Raw genomic sequence first — 16,320 nt, 5'->3', positions numbered from 1 at the left:
ATTTTGTCCTGTGTCTTTTATAATCTAGGGTTACTCCTAGATAACTGCGTATGCGAAGGCTTTTGAGCCTTATGCTTTGTTACCTAAGCTATTTACAGGCCTTGTAATGGTTCTGCCTTAACTTATACCCCTGTCTTACTTGGCAAATACCTATCCCTATGGACTACACTATACCATGGCCTGGAAAAAGGGAGGCTATGCTGGCTCTGTGGATAGGGCTGTGTGCCAGCTGGGGATTTAGGAGCTGGTGGCAATGCCAGCTTTCCAGCCGATTTTTGCCACCATAATTAGGGCCAAAGATATGGCAAGGTGGATTTACACCAGCATAACATGGCATGAGAGGAGAGTCAGGCCCAATGTGTGATTAACTTTTAATTTTTACAAGAGACATATTTTCACATAGAATAATTCTATCTCCTAATTTTCATTTGAATATGTTAGATATTGTTTCTCATATTAATGTCTGACAAAGCAGTGGTACTTTGATCTTTGGTACTTATCTGGATGTTCATTTTTTTGGACAGATGATTCCACAGTAAACATGTATGTATTGCATTCAGGGAACAACGTTTTACATATACAGGTAATTATGTTCTTCATGCAATCATATTCGGAGGTATTGAATTTAATTAGGATATTAACTAGCTTGACTACTTACTTTCTGCTGTCGCCAAATAGCACACTTCTTTATTTTAAGATGCATTTACCACATTTAAGTTTGTATATATGTCCAATAGAATTTGTAGATTGTGAGCTACAGCTCAGATAATGATTTTTAATGTGCCCATTAACCTAAATAAATCCACAAAACTATTTATCACGTATGATAAACGACAGTTCCTTCTAAGTTTGTCATGAAGACGAATTAAACAAATACTAAAAATATAGTAACAGTAATAGTGCTACAGGGATTGGTAATATATCGTTTTAATGCAGGACATACAGCGTTTCTCACAAAAAGATACATCATCTGTGCAGTTTGAGCCAACACAACTTCCTTCTTCAACCACAAATTTTACAAAAGTTGCTTCCATTGTTTGTAAAGGTACAGTATGTATATTTTGTGTGTATAATATGATTACATGAGGTACATATTTACCTTACAAGATACTCAGAAAAGGATCAAGACCAACTTGTCTGTGCAACTTTGCTTTCTTAAAACATACTGGGCTAGGACGAGGAAGAATTCTTTGTACTTATTTTGTTTCCATCCTATTTCGTATCATTCTGTCACTTTCACACACATGCGCTCCCCCTCTTCCCCCCCCCCATTCTTAGATTCCGTAAAGGCCATATTAACAGGAAGGGAAAGTGGGTGACTAATAAGATTGCCAGCATTTATTGAATGTACTTTTTAGGTTCCTTTTAATCATTTAGATGATTCTTTTTTTTTTTAAAATCTACTTAAATAGTACACTTTTCTGTTTGGGTGGTAAATTTTTATGGCAGTTTTTGTAAGGATGGTTTGAGAGAATTGAATGTTTGTGGAAGAGCTAGGGTTAACATTGAGAAGTTGCTGTTTCCAGCCAGTCCCATGCTCTTACCACTAAACAAGGGGCTGTGCCTCCCCAAACAGCCAGGTGTGGCCCGGCCCCTGCCCCCTTCTCCCCCCCTTGCTTCTCACCCCCGGACTCCTGCCCCATCCAACCTCCCCCTGTTCCCTGATGGCCCCCCCCCGGGACCCCTGCCCCATCCACCCCACCCCCGTTCCCTGTCCCCTGACCGCCCCCGGAACTCCCACCCGACTGCAGGGGAGGGGGAACAGCAGGGGAGGGGCCGGGGGCTAGCCTCTGGGGCCGGGGAGGAGGGTCCCGCGGGCCGTAGTTTGCCCACCTCTGCACTAGACCATGTCGATGATCTACTGCAGGGGTTCTCAAACTTCATTGCACCATGACCCCTTCTGACAACCACAATTACTATACGACCCCAGGAAGAAGGGACTGAAGCCTGAGCCCTGCCACTCAGGGCTGAAGCCCTCGAGGTTTGGCTTTGACCCCAGGTGGTGGGGCTCGGGCTTCAGCTTTGACCCTGGGCTCCAGCAAGTCTAATGCCAGCCCTGGCGACCTCATTAAAACAGGGTCGCAACCCACTTTGGGGTCCTGATCCACAGTTTGCGAACTGTTGATCTACTGCATTATTACTGAAATTTTTATTTAGTTTCCCTGATTCGGATCACTGTTGTCATGCAAACTTTGTCACTGTTGTACTCAGTAGTGCCCTGCACATTTTTGTTATGCTTTCACCCTCCTGGGCAGTGCTTCCAAATTCTTTCCTCTGCTTCTTATAAAATTGTTTTTGGTTTGTCTGTCTGTTTGTTTTGGGAGTGGTAACGGGGACAACAAAATACATTTTCTCAAAGAGTTTACTTCATAATGAGTGTGGGACTCGTCCTTCTAAGAAAGAGAAGGCAAAGAAGGCGGTAGAGCAGTAGAGTGAGTTTTTTATTTTCCCAGACATGCTTTTATTTATTGAGGGTAGCAGCTTGGTTCAGTAGCTAGGGTAGCGGACGGGGAATCAGGAGACTTGAGCTCTGCCACTGACTCCCTGTTTGATCTTGGACAAATCAAGATTTTGGTCCGATTTCTGAAGTGCTGAGCACCCATAAATCGTTTTTAAGTCGATACTCAGCATATCTGAAAATCAGAATATTAACGTTCACGTCCCTTGATTTTGCCCTCTGTAAAGTAGAGCTGTTGATACAGACTTTTCTTTGTAAGGGTCTTTGAAATACTTACATGAAAAGCATTATTATTACAAAGATTTTATTCAAATATATATGTTTACTTTTCATTTATACAGCTGCATCATGTGACAATGAAAGCCATCATACTAGTGATGTGAAGATGAATCCATTAGAAGGCACCACAACACTAAAAGCATGTCTTTCCCATCCTGTGATGGAAGGGTAGGTTGATGGTGGGATTATTTTAATCCAGGGGTAGGCACGCGAGCTGATTTTCAGTGGCACTCACACTGCCTGGGACCTGGCCACTGGTCCGGGGGGCTCTGCTTTTTAATTTAATTTTAAATGAAGCTTCTTAAAATTTTTTAAAACCTTATTTACTTTACATACAACAGTAGTTTAGTTATTCTAGACAGAGGGCAGGTCTTCACTACGGGGGGGGAGGGTGTCGATTTAAGATACGCAAATTCAGCTACGCGAATAGCATAGCTGAATTCGACCTATCGGAGCCGATTTACCCTGCTGTGAGGACGGCGGCAAAATCGACCTCCGCGGCTCCCCATCGTCACTGCTTACGCCCACCTCTGCTGGTGGAGTAAGAGCGTCAATTCGGGGATCGATTGTCGCGTCCCGACGAGACGCGATAATTCGATCCCCGAGAGATCGATTTCTACCCGCCGATTCAGGCGGGTAGTGTAGACCTAGCCTTCTAGAAAGAGACCTTCTAAAAACATTAAAATGTATTACTGGCACGCGAAACCTTAAATTAGAGTGACTAAATGAAGACTCGGCACACCACTTCTGAAAGGCTGACTACCCCTGGTTTAAACATTCGCTACAATTGTAAGGAAACTGTAAAATGTGCTCAAATATATGCTGTAGAGTCAAAGCAAGCTAACTTTCTCACTTAATGGTAGTAAGCACGAGTGCCCAGACTGCTGCATATTGTTGCCGTGTCTTTCAACAAAATAAAACCTCGTGGCATTTCATAGAATAGTTTTGTATTTCATACACATAAACTTTCAAGATTCAGTAAGAAGAAATTTAAACAGTTAAGGTCACATAGGCCTTATTTAAAATCTGAGATAAATTTACTTCTCTTTTTCCTACTTTATGGGAACAGTACTCTAATGGAAAACTGGAAATTGAACATTTTTTCTAGTCTTGACTCACTAGTGTTATCACAGCTACCACATTATAACAGGGAAAGCACTAGGCATCATTGTACTCTAAAGTTGTGAGACAGTACTATGACTAGCTATCCATCCCTCTTAGAGTTACACTTTGTCTTCTAATTTTTACTGTATTTTCAATAAAATAATTTGTTCTTCCTCCAGATTCCTTAAAAACGCTCATTTCCCAACAGAGATACTTTTATCTGTCTGTGTGAATTACTTTGCATGTTCAAGGACCCTTACATTTTTAATCTGTTTCTCTCTACAGGTATTTTGGCGTTGACCCTTCTGCAGCATTATTTCACATAGAGCCACATCACAACACTTCAGGATTTTGGTCTATATGGTTTACAAACAAGTTTGACTTTAGCATTGAACTAAATGATGTCTTTGTAGCCAGAGAGACTAAGAACATTTTAAAGGTAAGTTTTATTTTAGAATCCTGTAATGTCTTTTCCTTGAAGTCCTTCAAGTTGCTGAGCAGGTTCTTTGAGGAGCTGAGTGTCCTCAATTCATATTGAATTCAGTGGGAGTTAGTGCAAAGTGCTGTGTGCCTTTATCAGGCTCCAGAAGGCTATGGTCCATTATTCAGTGTGATGGTTGTTTTAGTATATGTTAGAGTAAATTCTGGCTGCAGTAGCAGTTGTATGTGTGCATTAAAGTACAGAATTTTGCCGTCATAGTCAATGTTCTCACAGTTGCTACGTATGCTATTGGTACATGTTAAGAGTGAATCTCTCTTCATATTGGAAATCTTTTGGTGAGTGGACGAGCTTTCTGCAAAGTTATTAAAGATTTTACAAGAGAGAGGTCTTATTTTTAGAAGTTTAGGCAAAAAAATTTATGTAATTGCTTCATTAGAACAAACAAAGCTGATGTGTGCATGCTCAAATGACAAACTAGACATTGAATTGGCCATTTGTGCACTCAGATCCCAGATTCATATGTGCAGTCACAATAGTTGCAAAGATAAATTAGGTGTGCAAATGCATGTGAATTTTTAAAAATCAAATGCAGTTGTATTTAAAAAGGTACTTTACAGTGTCCTGATAAGTTTACCCTCATGACCAATGTTTTTTACATATGTGTATATAGGAGTTAAGAATTTCATGATAGTAGAAGCAAAACAATTAGGAGCAAATATCACTTTAGAAGTATATAATTCTTATCCAAAAGTACACTTAAATAATTCTTGCGGTTTTGATTTAAAAAAAAAACAAAACAATTTTTGGCCAATATGATCTGATCTGATTGTTTCCTTCTAGATTCTGAACTTCACTGAACCCTTGACTCTACCTCCAGGCTGTTGGAATGTATTTTCTTTGAAGCTCAGTGTCAAAGACACTGTAATAAATGTATTTTCTAATGTATTTTTGGCTACAAATGTAGGAGTGATGTTTGCGATACCTCTACGGATTTATTCAACTCTGTCCAAGGTATTGTATTCCACTGACTTGTATGTATATTACATACAAAAAGCTATGTTAACGTTATTTAGCTTGCAAAGCCAAGTGCTCAGAAGTGGGGAAATGACAGAATTATGGTTACCCATGCCACCGAAATACTTCCCCTTGGTATGTCCATCCCATGCACTGAATGAAGTAGGGAACCCATGGAAAAATAGTATATGATCATGTAATTAAAGATTGTATCATATGTATCCACAAAGGAGCATAATTAAGGTTCTGGTTTTTTTAGATCTTACTGTTTCTAGAGCCAAGTAATCTTCATTAATAGGTATTAGACTTTTTGGAATAGTAAATCCTAGAATAAGGGATGGGAAGGATCTACTGGGTCATGTTTTCAAAGGGAGCTCAATCCAACCTCTATTCATGCAGAATCATAAAGCGGTGTATCATCCATCCAAAACAAGGGCTACAATGCTTCAGGCTTACTGTTCTTGAATACATTTGATTGATTAAAGTTCGTAATGTTCATTGGTTAAATGTATCTAGATTTATTTTATTTACAGTGTTGCTTTGTCAGATATTCAAGCATTGTTTTTCAACAGGGGGATCTTCATTTTGAAGCCATAGCACATTGTGATATACACTGTTACTTGGGAAAGTCTGATACAGGTAGGTTTATTTTATTTTTAGGCCTCTATTAGCAGTTTGGTAATGTAGAAAAAGTAGCTAGAAAAAAAATTGTATTTGTTGCTGGATTTGTAGTACAAATATATAGATGATTGGAACGAGTAAGTTTTACGTCATTTAAGAATATCCTGATTTCTTAAATTGTTGCTCCTCTGCATGGATTTTAGTAACTTGTAGCAAACACAATATCCCAGATTTCTAATTCCTGCTCACGGAACTCAAAAATGTTTGAACCAGTTCTAACTTTCAAAATATATTTTTTACTTTAATGGAATTTGTTTGTTTGAGAAAATTATCAGCAATTGGAAAAGGGGAGCTAAAATGGAAATGATTATTGGCTACTAGCGGGTGCTATAACATAATTTTGCACCATTTTAGAGATATTGAACTATGATTTGTATATCCCATTGACATCAGTTAAGAGTTCTGCTTAAAAATCTGTGATGAAATATAGCCCTTAAATTCCAAATGTAAGATACAGCAAAAAAAAAAAGTCCTACTTGAGTGTACAAAAGCATGCACAATTGGTTGTACAAATTCCAATTTACACACACGTGTACCTATTTTTTTTAAAATAGCTTTCTTTATTGATATCAGTTCTTCAAGTTATGGGACAGAGTGATAAAGATAGTAAATGTTATTTTAGTAAAATATGGGAAATCTATTATCATTTTAGAAAATCTGTTTTGGAAAGGGAGTTTGTCTCTGGACCATTCTACGTGGAATGTGGATTCTGAACTTGCAAGTGAGCTTTATGAAAGATGGCAGAAAATAAAACATGGGGAAGCCTGCAGGTTTGTACAAAGACTGTTCATGTTCTTAATTCCAGTAGCTAGTAGTAAACTTTAAATTGTATTATAAGAAACAAATCTTGCTGTGCTATACTAATATACTTGAAAATAAGAGCAAAAACTTTCAGGCTTTGGTGCCTAAAGTTAGTCTTCCCATTAGGTGTCCTGAGATTCAGAGCAGCTAAGCACCTCATCTCCCATTTTAACTCAGTGTAAATAATTGTTTTAAATACCTGAACATTGAATGTAAATAACTTTTTGACTGTAGTAACTTCACCACTTCTACTTCACTCTGAAAGAAAACAAAGCATGTTTCACAGGATCAAAATATGGAAGCTGCACAAATCCTCTCTGTCAACAGGTTGCACAGTAGTCTTTTCAGGGTCATGGGTTTTCAATAGGTTTTAAGCTCTTTATTTCTTTGCCTAATGGATGAGACACATTGGGGACATGGGGAAGGGAAAAGTGTGTGTCTGTGCATGAGCAGTCCTTGTCAAGCTGGTGAAGCATTGACATCAGCCCCATTCCAGCATGAGAAAATGGAGCTGTATAAACAGGGAGTCTTTATGTTACAAGTATGAAAGCAGAGGTGTCAGGGACAAATGAATTTAAATTGATTGTTAATGCGGGGTCACAGTCCTATGGGCATTATTTTGTTAAAGGCCTTTTTTTCCCCCCAAGAAAAGGTTATCTACCATAACGAAGTACTCCTGGAAAATTCATGTCAAGAGACTAAAATCAATTTCTTTTGGTTTTAACAAAGCTTTCTGTTTTCACCAATTAAACAGGAGGAATTTTTTGGGAATGACTCGCATTGCTCACCATAAGAAGCCTGAAGAGGAGGAGTCATTTGCTTTCTTTTTGCCACGTTTGATTACAGAGCCTGGGCTGACACTAAACTTCAGTGCAACTGCACTTAAGAATAGTATGGTAATGATAACTATTTTCAAGCTTTATCTAAGTTTGTATATTTTTAGCTAGTTTAAATTATGAAGATTCCAGTTCAACATTATTAATACATAATGTTTTTATATTATTTTCAAACTGGTTTTGAAAAAGGTTTTTGGAAAACTCCATACCAGTACATCTCAAGACACCAGTTTCTTATAATCTGATTGGCTCCCGTTTAAATTGTTGAAGTATCTAGTTTAATATATTAACATAAATTGAGGATTTAGCCATATACTGTAGATCTCACCTTCTGAAATGTTTATTAACGCGTTCATCAGCTAGAGTAGAGTAGCTTATTATAAAACTAATGAATAACATGGAACAGTATGTTTGGATATGCCGTCATCAGGGCCGGTTCTAGGGGCTGGCAAACAGGGCAGTCACCCTGGACACCAGCTTTCAGGGAGCACTGAACTGCTGTCCCACTATTTTTTTTTTCCCTTCCCTCCCGATTAGCTGTTTGTTTTGGTTTGTTTTGCTTGAGCTCGGGGGGCCTGAAAACATTTTCTGTGCTGGCCAGCAAAACATCTTGGGCTGCTCCTGGTTGTGATGAGCTTTACTATTAGTGATGTTTATAATTCCACATTAATCTTTATCACCCCATGCATACATCTTTTAAGAGTGAATATTGTGCTTGTGAAATATCCCTGATTGGGATTATCAGATGACGCATGTCTTCTTGGGACAAGACTGGCCCCAGCAACTAAGTTCTCATTGGGCAACATTTGGTCACTACTAACCTGGTCTTGGTTAGAACCTGTCATATGGAGATGAAAGGCTTCATATGCAAATACTATTTATTATCTTAATATTCAATGTATGTATGTTAAATTATTAAGCAATAGCATGAGCCAGCTAGTCCCCCATCATTCATTTTTTAAGTGAGGAAGAACAGTGTCTTACACACTTTACCTGTTTCTTTGGGTAAACTTTGTTCCTGTCTACCAGTGTGACCTGATAATAAGTCGAAATAAAAAGAATATATCTTGACAAGATAGCCTCTCTTTTTGCATATGTAGTTCTTCAAGCACTATCATTTGCTTTTGCATATAGAAACATTGTACACACATGCCCAGCTTTTGCATGTAGCTTTGTGCATGTAAAATTCTAATGTGCAAAAAGAGAAGTCAGGTTGAGTCTCCTTTGAAAATGAGGCCAGTATTACCAATGCAGAATTATTTTATCTTGTTTTAGAATTCTAGCACACAAGTATGTAGTTCTAACTTTTTTTCCCCAAACTGTTTAGGTAAAATATTTTGTGCTAAGAAACCCCTCATCCTTCCCAGTTACGCTACAACTTCTGCCTCTGTCTTACTATCCTGATCCCCAAGCATCACTGAGTCTGCTCAGCAAATGGTAATGAATATATCGTTATCTCAGAGTACTGATATTCCTTATTAGTGATCTGTTTCTGTCCCTTAGCATTGTTACTCAGCACTTGTTTTAACTTTTTAAAAAAATCATAAGTTACCTGGAGGCATGGTTCCCCATAATCTTAAATCCCATTTTTGATGGTGTATAATCATCATGTTCAATCTACCTTGGTTGTACGTTATATGACTGTCTTTGTGGATACAACTGTTATATGATAAACCCCAAGGCATGGATTCAACAAGCACATGCCTGTCAGAGGCTGAGCTGGTCTTTACTGGGGGGTTGGGATGTAGCCTTCACCTGGGGAGGTAAGGCTGTGAGTCAAGGGGTCTGTGATGGGGGCATGTGACGAAGAAATAAAGGCAGCCTGAATTCAGAGAGGGAGCGTTTAGGGGCACTCAAAGGAGTAGGAGGGTTATGAGAACTGCTCTACACAGAAAGACTCTCTGCTTTAGTCTGCACTTCAAAGGGTTTACTACTATAGCTGCATTGGCAAAGCCTGCAAATGAAGATGCTGCCTGTATCAGCAAAATGAGTTATTTTCTCAGGATAGTTAAGCCAACTCCCTGAATGACATATGAGTTCTTTGGCTGGTATAAGCTGTGTGGAGAGAGGGGGAAGAGATGGGAGAAAGGGACCGAATTTAAGTTAGTTTGAGTACTCACTCTCATTCTTATAATCATTAGGATTACTCACATGCTTAAAGTTGGTTACCTATTTAAGTACCTTGCTGAGTCAAGGCCCAGATCCTTATTTAATTGCTTCCTCAACATCATAATTCTTTTAAATGTACTCAAACTAATAACTATATTTGTGTGAATTCTAGAAAAAAAATGTCCACAAATATTAATTCCAATTTTTTAACAAATGTTCTTTACATTTGCATCCTTTTGTATTTACTTTCTACACATTTTCTAGCAAGTGTTGGAAGTAATGTTCACTGAAGTGATTTAATTTAAGCAAATATTGCAGAATTGCATTGAAATTGAGTTTTGAATTCATGTTTACAAATATTCAACACGAGATGCTTACTTCTAAGAACAGTGTTTATCCCCATTGAACAAAAATCTGTTTGGTATGCCCTTTCCAAATAGCCCGAGTGACAAATATCAAATACTTGCAACTGAATTTTTCACAGACAGATAAAAAATTAGTTGCAAATATTTTTTGCAAATTAAAAATTAGTTAGAGAAAACCACAATCTATTCCTGGGCAATTCATGAACAGAAAGAGGGACAACATTTATTGAATAAATTATTCATTCTGAATTTTTCACTAATCTCTGATATGAAATGTTTCCTAAAGATTATGTGGATGGTCAAGGATGTTCTGCTTTTGTGTTTACATCTTGCTTAGGAATTTCAGTTGTTGATTCTTGTATAATCTTTGATTATAATATTTTACTTTGGGGGGGGAGAAAAATCTGACCTTGCCCAAACATCACCTTGTTCTCCGAGTGACCAGCACATTCATGAAACTTAGTTGTAATGCAATCTATTAATATGCAGATCTTTGTTTCCGTAATATTCCACATCTGCCAAAATGCAATGGTAGAAGTATTCTTGCCCTAAAAATAAGTGCCAACATACAACAATATTGTAATTTCTCCAAAAATGTGTGCAGTGATGTTTTGACAAACTGGGTTTAAATACTTAAATTCTTGTCTTGATTTATTTAGGTTTGGCACAAATGTGCAAGCTATTAATTTCACAACCACTGAATTTAGGCTCATGGAGGAGTATGCACACAGGGTAAGATGTCTAATTTTGACAGAAAAAATATCTGACAAATTAGAAAAATAAACATATATTCCTAGCTGCATTATATTTAAATTTGCTGCTGAGTGCTGTTTATAGTAATTCAGTCATAAGTTCTTTCTTCTTGCATTAGATTCTATGCTTGACATTCTATCTTTTTCCAGAGTTTGCTTTTGGTTTTTTTTTGTTTGTTTGTTTGTTTTAAATTGGAAGCTTTGTGCTTTCAAAAAGGCACTGTGGGTTCAAATCATATACTAAATTTGTGTTTAGCTTTAATGTCGGTCATGTACTTGTGGGGTTCTGCCCGATAGAGGTGGGTGATAATTTTATAATAGAAGAAAATTGAATTGGTCTAGTAAGAACAGGGGACCAGAAATCTAGATTTCTGATTCCTCATCTCAGGCCCCCAACTTGCTGAGAGACCTTGGAGAAATCATTTAACTTCTCTGCCTTAGTTTCCATTTGTACTTAGGAGTTGATTTTTCCCATATACTTCAGAAGTAACTTTTGAAAGGGTGGAGGGAGCATTTCTCATATCCTAGTCATTAAGCAAGTATTGAAAAAGAGAACATAGCTGTAACAGTGCATTTATTATTAAAATATTATTAAAACTCCAGATAGAGTTGTAGCATGAAATCCTGGCCACACTGAAGTCAGTGGCAAAATTCACATTGACTTCAATATGGCCAGGATTTCACTAGAGATGTTAAGGCCAGAAGTATGACCTATGGCCTGACGCAGGCCAGATAATTTCACCCAGCAATTCTCTATATAAGACTAGGGGGCAGATTTTAATTTGTCCTTTTCTGAGTCATTAATGATATACACACAAATTTTGAATGTGTCATAATGTGCTTAATTACTGTGTTTATGTAACCAGTTGTTATAATCACACCTGGGTACATGCACACAGTTGCATGTATAGAATTATAGGCTATGTTTGCAAATGTGCCCCATATGTTTTTCTTCTCATAAATGTTGGCTGTTAATTGTGTGTCTTGTAGTTTGTAATTTTATCTTTTGGTTTATAAAATATTACAAGTCATAAAAACACTTTGAACCAAAAAAAAAAAGAAGATTGGCCAGGTGCGAACTTTAAACTAAAAGCTCATTTCCTTACTATTGTTTATGTATCTTTTAGTTCTTGGCTAAATGTTCTCTTTGTCAGAGGAGAGGCCTGGTTCTGGCATAGAAAGCTTTTAGGATGTGTTTTGTTTTGTTTTTGTTTAAATAGTGAAAAAGAATAAATGATCGTACCAGAAACCCCCCCCGAAACTTGATAATATTTCTAGCCTTACTGCGTTGGTGGTGGTGGTGGTGTTACAATGTTAAGGAGTTCTCTGTGGTGTGTTTCCAGTGGCTCAAGTGATTTTTCTACTTGCCAACAGTCCCTCCATCAGTTAAATCAAGTTCTAATGTCCAATGCTGTGTGCATAATGGTTGCCACATTTTCCTATACAGTCAGTGCACTACCACTCTTCCTGCTTTGTAAAGTGGTTTGGGGATTCCTTTAATATGAAAGCTACTGTATAAAAATAAATACTTCTCCATATTAGCAAGTAAAATCTGATTTAAAAAAATAAAATACATTCCTCATAATGAAAGAAATGCTGTCATGTGAACTTTTGATCAAATAAACAGCTTTATATGATGGGGTTTATGCTGTCAGATAAGAAATAATTTTCATAAAATAAATAAGCTAAATGGCAGTAATTGCACCGTACGCAGAGATGTTTTTACACAGTGCTGAGCAGCGATGTAATGTCTGCTGTATTGGGATGGGCTTTTTTAAAGGGTTATGCCAAATAAATAAATAAATGCATGTTTGTTTAGCAGGATGCACATCAGGAGGACCTTACTAACATGAAATCCAGTTCTGAGGTGCTTCAGTTACATTTGCAACCATTGGAAACCCGAAGGATTGGTGTAGTTTTTACACCAGTTGACTACAAAAGAGTAGCATCCCTTATATTAATCAGGTAGGACAACTTCTGAATTTAACCTAGCTTTTGTAAGCAATAAATAAACAGCTTCAAGAAAATAATTTTGCCAAATACTGCAGCAGAGACAAATACACCACATTTCCATTTTAATTACCTCCATTTCACTTTAAAATATTTTCAAAATCTGATATACACTTTGCACGTGTGTCCTGTGGAAGTGGACACTGTAATAAATAGAATTCTAATTGAAATGATTTTTTTGTACATGATAAGCATGTAACATATAGTCACAAAAACATATAGTTCCAGTGGTTGACATTGCAGAATAATACCTTGGATTTCCCATCAGTTTTGTTCCTGTGTATATAGAAGAAGAGGTTTATTAATTTGGCTCTTATCACTAAAACGTGATTTTCATCTAACTCCTTGATGTTAGGAATCCAAGTAATGTTAGTAGTGTGATCAATTAGACTACATTGGCTCTTATGGGACTAAATCCAGGGACCCAGAGCCCAGCCTGAATAGCAGGTTGTGTACTAGGATCTCTGCAGGAAGAGAGTGCTGGTAAGGGAGGAATTTTTTCCCACCTCTCTCACCAACTGAGACAGCTGCTATCCAGTGGCAGACCCTCTGGCTCCCAGCTGCTCTGTGTGCATTATCTTGGAGAAGGGCTCCATGGAATTTGGCTCTGCACTGCACAGGGGGTGAAAATCACCTCTGCTCAGAAAGCCTACGTGGGACTTCAGTGGTGCATAGGCCTTGTGCTGACCTGTATGGGCGTGAATTTGATCCACAGTGTACACACTGATTCTGCTGCTGCGTGACCTCTGCAGCTGCTGAGGTGGGAACTGTGATGGATTGGCACCAAGCACCAAGATTGTGATAGAAGTGGGATTGTTTTGCTTAGTTATCTTTTCTGTATCAAAAGCTGATTGCATGTTTTTCATGTTATGACAGAAATAACTTGACTGTTCTGGATGTGGTCAATGTAGAAGGCTTTGGAGCCAGAGAATTATTAAAAGTAGGTGGAAGACTGCCAGGTGCAGGAGGGTCACTTAGATTTAAGGTGCCAGAAGCTACACTCATGGACTGCAGACGACGTGAGTAACAAAAAACAGGTCTCTGATCCTGTAGTAATGCATTACTGTGCTCCATTTAGTTTGTGACTATAGTGATGCTGGTGTTATACAGAAATAGCATAAAGGGGAAAAATCATAACCTTGATCAGCTGTGATGGCTGAAATGGATTCTGTAAATTACATGTATTGACATCAACAAAAAAAACCACATGGTCAGGGAATCCTCTTTAAAAAGCATTTCCATCAAGCATGCCCTCCACTACCTTCCTGTAAATCAGAAATCACCTCCATATATATAGTGCAGACAGTAGATGTAATGATAAAGAACACTTCATGTGTTGAGTAAAAAGCATTTTGGATAATATTTTGGTATTAGTAAAAAGAATGTGCAGCAGCATAGAAATTAATTTGTTTTTTTGTTATTTTTTCCCTATTATTAATACTGCTACAGCATTTAATGAAAATTGAATTTGTCAAAGTAAAACTTGATAGTAGTAAAACAGATGCAGGTTCTGTTTTGTCACAACACAAGGCTGATGATCTTACAAATTCTGTAATATGTTACTGCAAAATGCAGTTTATCAAATGAAAAATCTAACTCTCACTTTTGGAACTTTTTTAAAAAAATGTGAACTATAAGCAGTAATTTCTAAAATAATATTAAAAGTAAAATTACTCTCTGTGCTGTGTAGTTACTAAATGCTAATTTTGTTTCCTTTAGAACTGAAAGACAGCAAGCAAATTTTATCTATCACAAAGAATTTCAAAGTGGAGAATATTGGGCCTCTTCCTATAACTGTATCATCTATGAAGATTAATGGGTACAGTTGCCAAGGATATGGGTTTGAAGTGTTAGATTGTCAGGAATTTTTCCTGGCTCAGAATTCTTCGCGAGAGATCAGCATTGTGTAAGCATTGATTGTTAACCGAGAAATTAGTTTATCTTAAGTGTGAATTTGAAATTGCAGCAGAACCTCACCTCATTAGTTCACAGAAGAAGCTCAGTCTGTTTTGAATAAACATATAAAGCTCTCCTCTTTTCCGTTCATGTTACATTAAAAGCAAGTACTATAGTAAAGTCTCATATTAGTAAAAAAAATTTTACAAAGCATACTACGGTATTTTTATTACTACATTATGAAGTATTAATAAATTAAAGTTGAACGGTTGAACAGGACAAATGAGCAACATATATTTGCTTTTTTTTTCATTGTTTTATCATTTGTTTTCTGATTTTCTATGCATCTCACAGTCATTAGTACCAGCTAGTCAGGTGCTTCTACCAATACATATTTTAAGTATTGTTTCTAATGTCCATGCAAGTATAACTCAAGATTTTAAACACACGGAAAAAGGGGTATGATTGTAATGCAGTGATTGTGCTTGTACATAGAGGAAATACAGTGCACTCTCAACTGTTTGAAAAGGTCTGTACATTTTAGCACTGTACAAAGAATTTCATTTAGTATTTGTTGATTATCCATTCTCCTTTTCCAGGAGGAAACATCAAAATTAAATAATACCTTATAGTGTATCGCACAGAGAATGCCAACACAATTACAGTTGTAAAGCAGGCAGGCAAGTGCTTCTCCTAGGTAGATGATAACATCACTGCATAAACTGGTCAGCAGGAGGCAATCTTGAAGCAAGCAGCTGTCATTGCTTAGAAAAGTAGAAGCTGTTTATGATAACTGTGTAGTATTTTTAAATCAATGACATCTTAATAAAACTAAATCTTACTATAGAAAAATAACACTGGCCTCATTTATTTTGCTGACAGGTTTACCCCTGATTTTACTTCTTCGTGGGTAATCCGTGAGCTTACTTTGGTGACTGCTGCTGATGTAGAGTTCCACTTCACACTCAACGTGACCCTTCCTCACCATTTGTTACCCTTGTGTGCAGATGTGGTGCCAGGACCTAGCTGGGAAGAGTCTTTCTGGAGGCTCACAGTTCTCTTTGTTAGGTAATATACTTGCTTCTTGCACCTTGCACTCCTCACACAAATTCAAAATAAAATAAAATCAATTTATCAAAGATTTATAGTTGCTTTCGGTTCTTTGAGTTGCATGTCAGCAGCTGCCACCTTTATATAAAATGTCAGTTTTAGAGAAATGTGTAATGTCGTGGTGTATAATTAGGGTCTAATCCTTCGAAGACCTAGGTACTGAACATAGAGGATGCTCAGAACTTTGCAGGATTGGACTTATAATAAGTTTGTTTCTTGGGCAAAGAACATGTCTTCTGCTGCCTGGAAAGTGCCATGCACACCTATGGCAGTGTTTTATTAGATAACTATAGATGGTTAGCATGGATGCAAATAAAAGTTGTTTAAGCTATTAGTAAAGTCATACATTTTATGGACAGATTCTCTGTTGCATCCAAGTGTTCTAACTTGTGCCAGGTGAATATGAGCCCTGTGGGCCATATGTCACCTGGGGATAGTTAGAGCAGAGTAAGCATTAGCCATT

At 37.4% G+C, this 16,320-nt stretch overlaps 1 protein-coding gene across 3 annotated transcripts in view; it reads left to right on the top strand.

Moving 5' to 3' along the window:
• The window catches only part of TMEM131L (transmembrane 131 like), a 116,906-nt gene that overhangs the window by 73,547 nt on the left and 27,039 nt on the right, over positions 1-16,320 (top strand). For 2 of the 3 annotated variants that reach the window (XM_054030115.1, XM_054030113.1), the window contains exons 10-23: positions 525-583; positions 937-1,045; positions 2,800-2,905; positions 4,127-4,280; positions 5,124-5,294; positions 5,870-5,936; positions 6,631-6,748; positions 7,534-7,675; positions 8,943-9,052; positions 10,749-10,821; positions 12,661-12,806; positions 13,728-13,870; positions 14,571-14,757; positions 15,630-15,815. In XM_054030115.1, coding sequence (XP_053886090.1) covers positions 525-583; positions 937-1,045; positions 2,800-2,905; positions 4,127-4,280; positions 5,124-5,294; positions 5,870-5,936; positions 6,631-6,748; positions 7,534-7,675; positions 8,943-9,052; positions 10,749-10,821; positions 12,661-12,806; positions 13,728-13,870; positions 14,571-14,757; positions 15,630-15,815 — 1,771 coding nt within the window. The remainder of the gene's footprint in view (positions 1-524; positions 584-936; positions 1,046-2,799; positions 2,906-4,126; positions 4,281-5,123; positions 5,295-5,869; positions 5,937-6,630; positions 6,749-7,533; positions 7,676-8,942; positions 9,053-10,748; positions 10,822-12,660; positions 12,807-13,727; positions 13,871-14,570; positions 14,758-15,629; positions 15,816-16,320) is intronic. The other variant, XM_054030114.1, reaches the window with a different exon arrangement.

This window comes from Malaclemys terrapin, chromosome 5, assembly GCF_027887155.1.
Source record: "Malaclemys terrapin pileata isolate rMalTer1 chromosome 5, rMalTer1.hap1, whole genome shotgun sequence".
Lineage (NCBI taxonomy): Eukaryota > Metazoa > Chordata > Testudines > Emydidae > Malaclemys > Malaclemys terrapin.
This window is presented reverse-complemented; position numbering and strand designations above follow the sequence as displayed.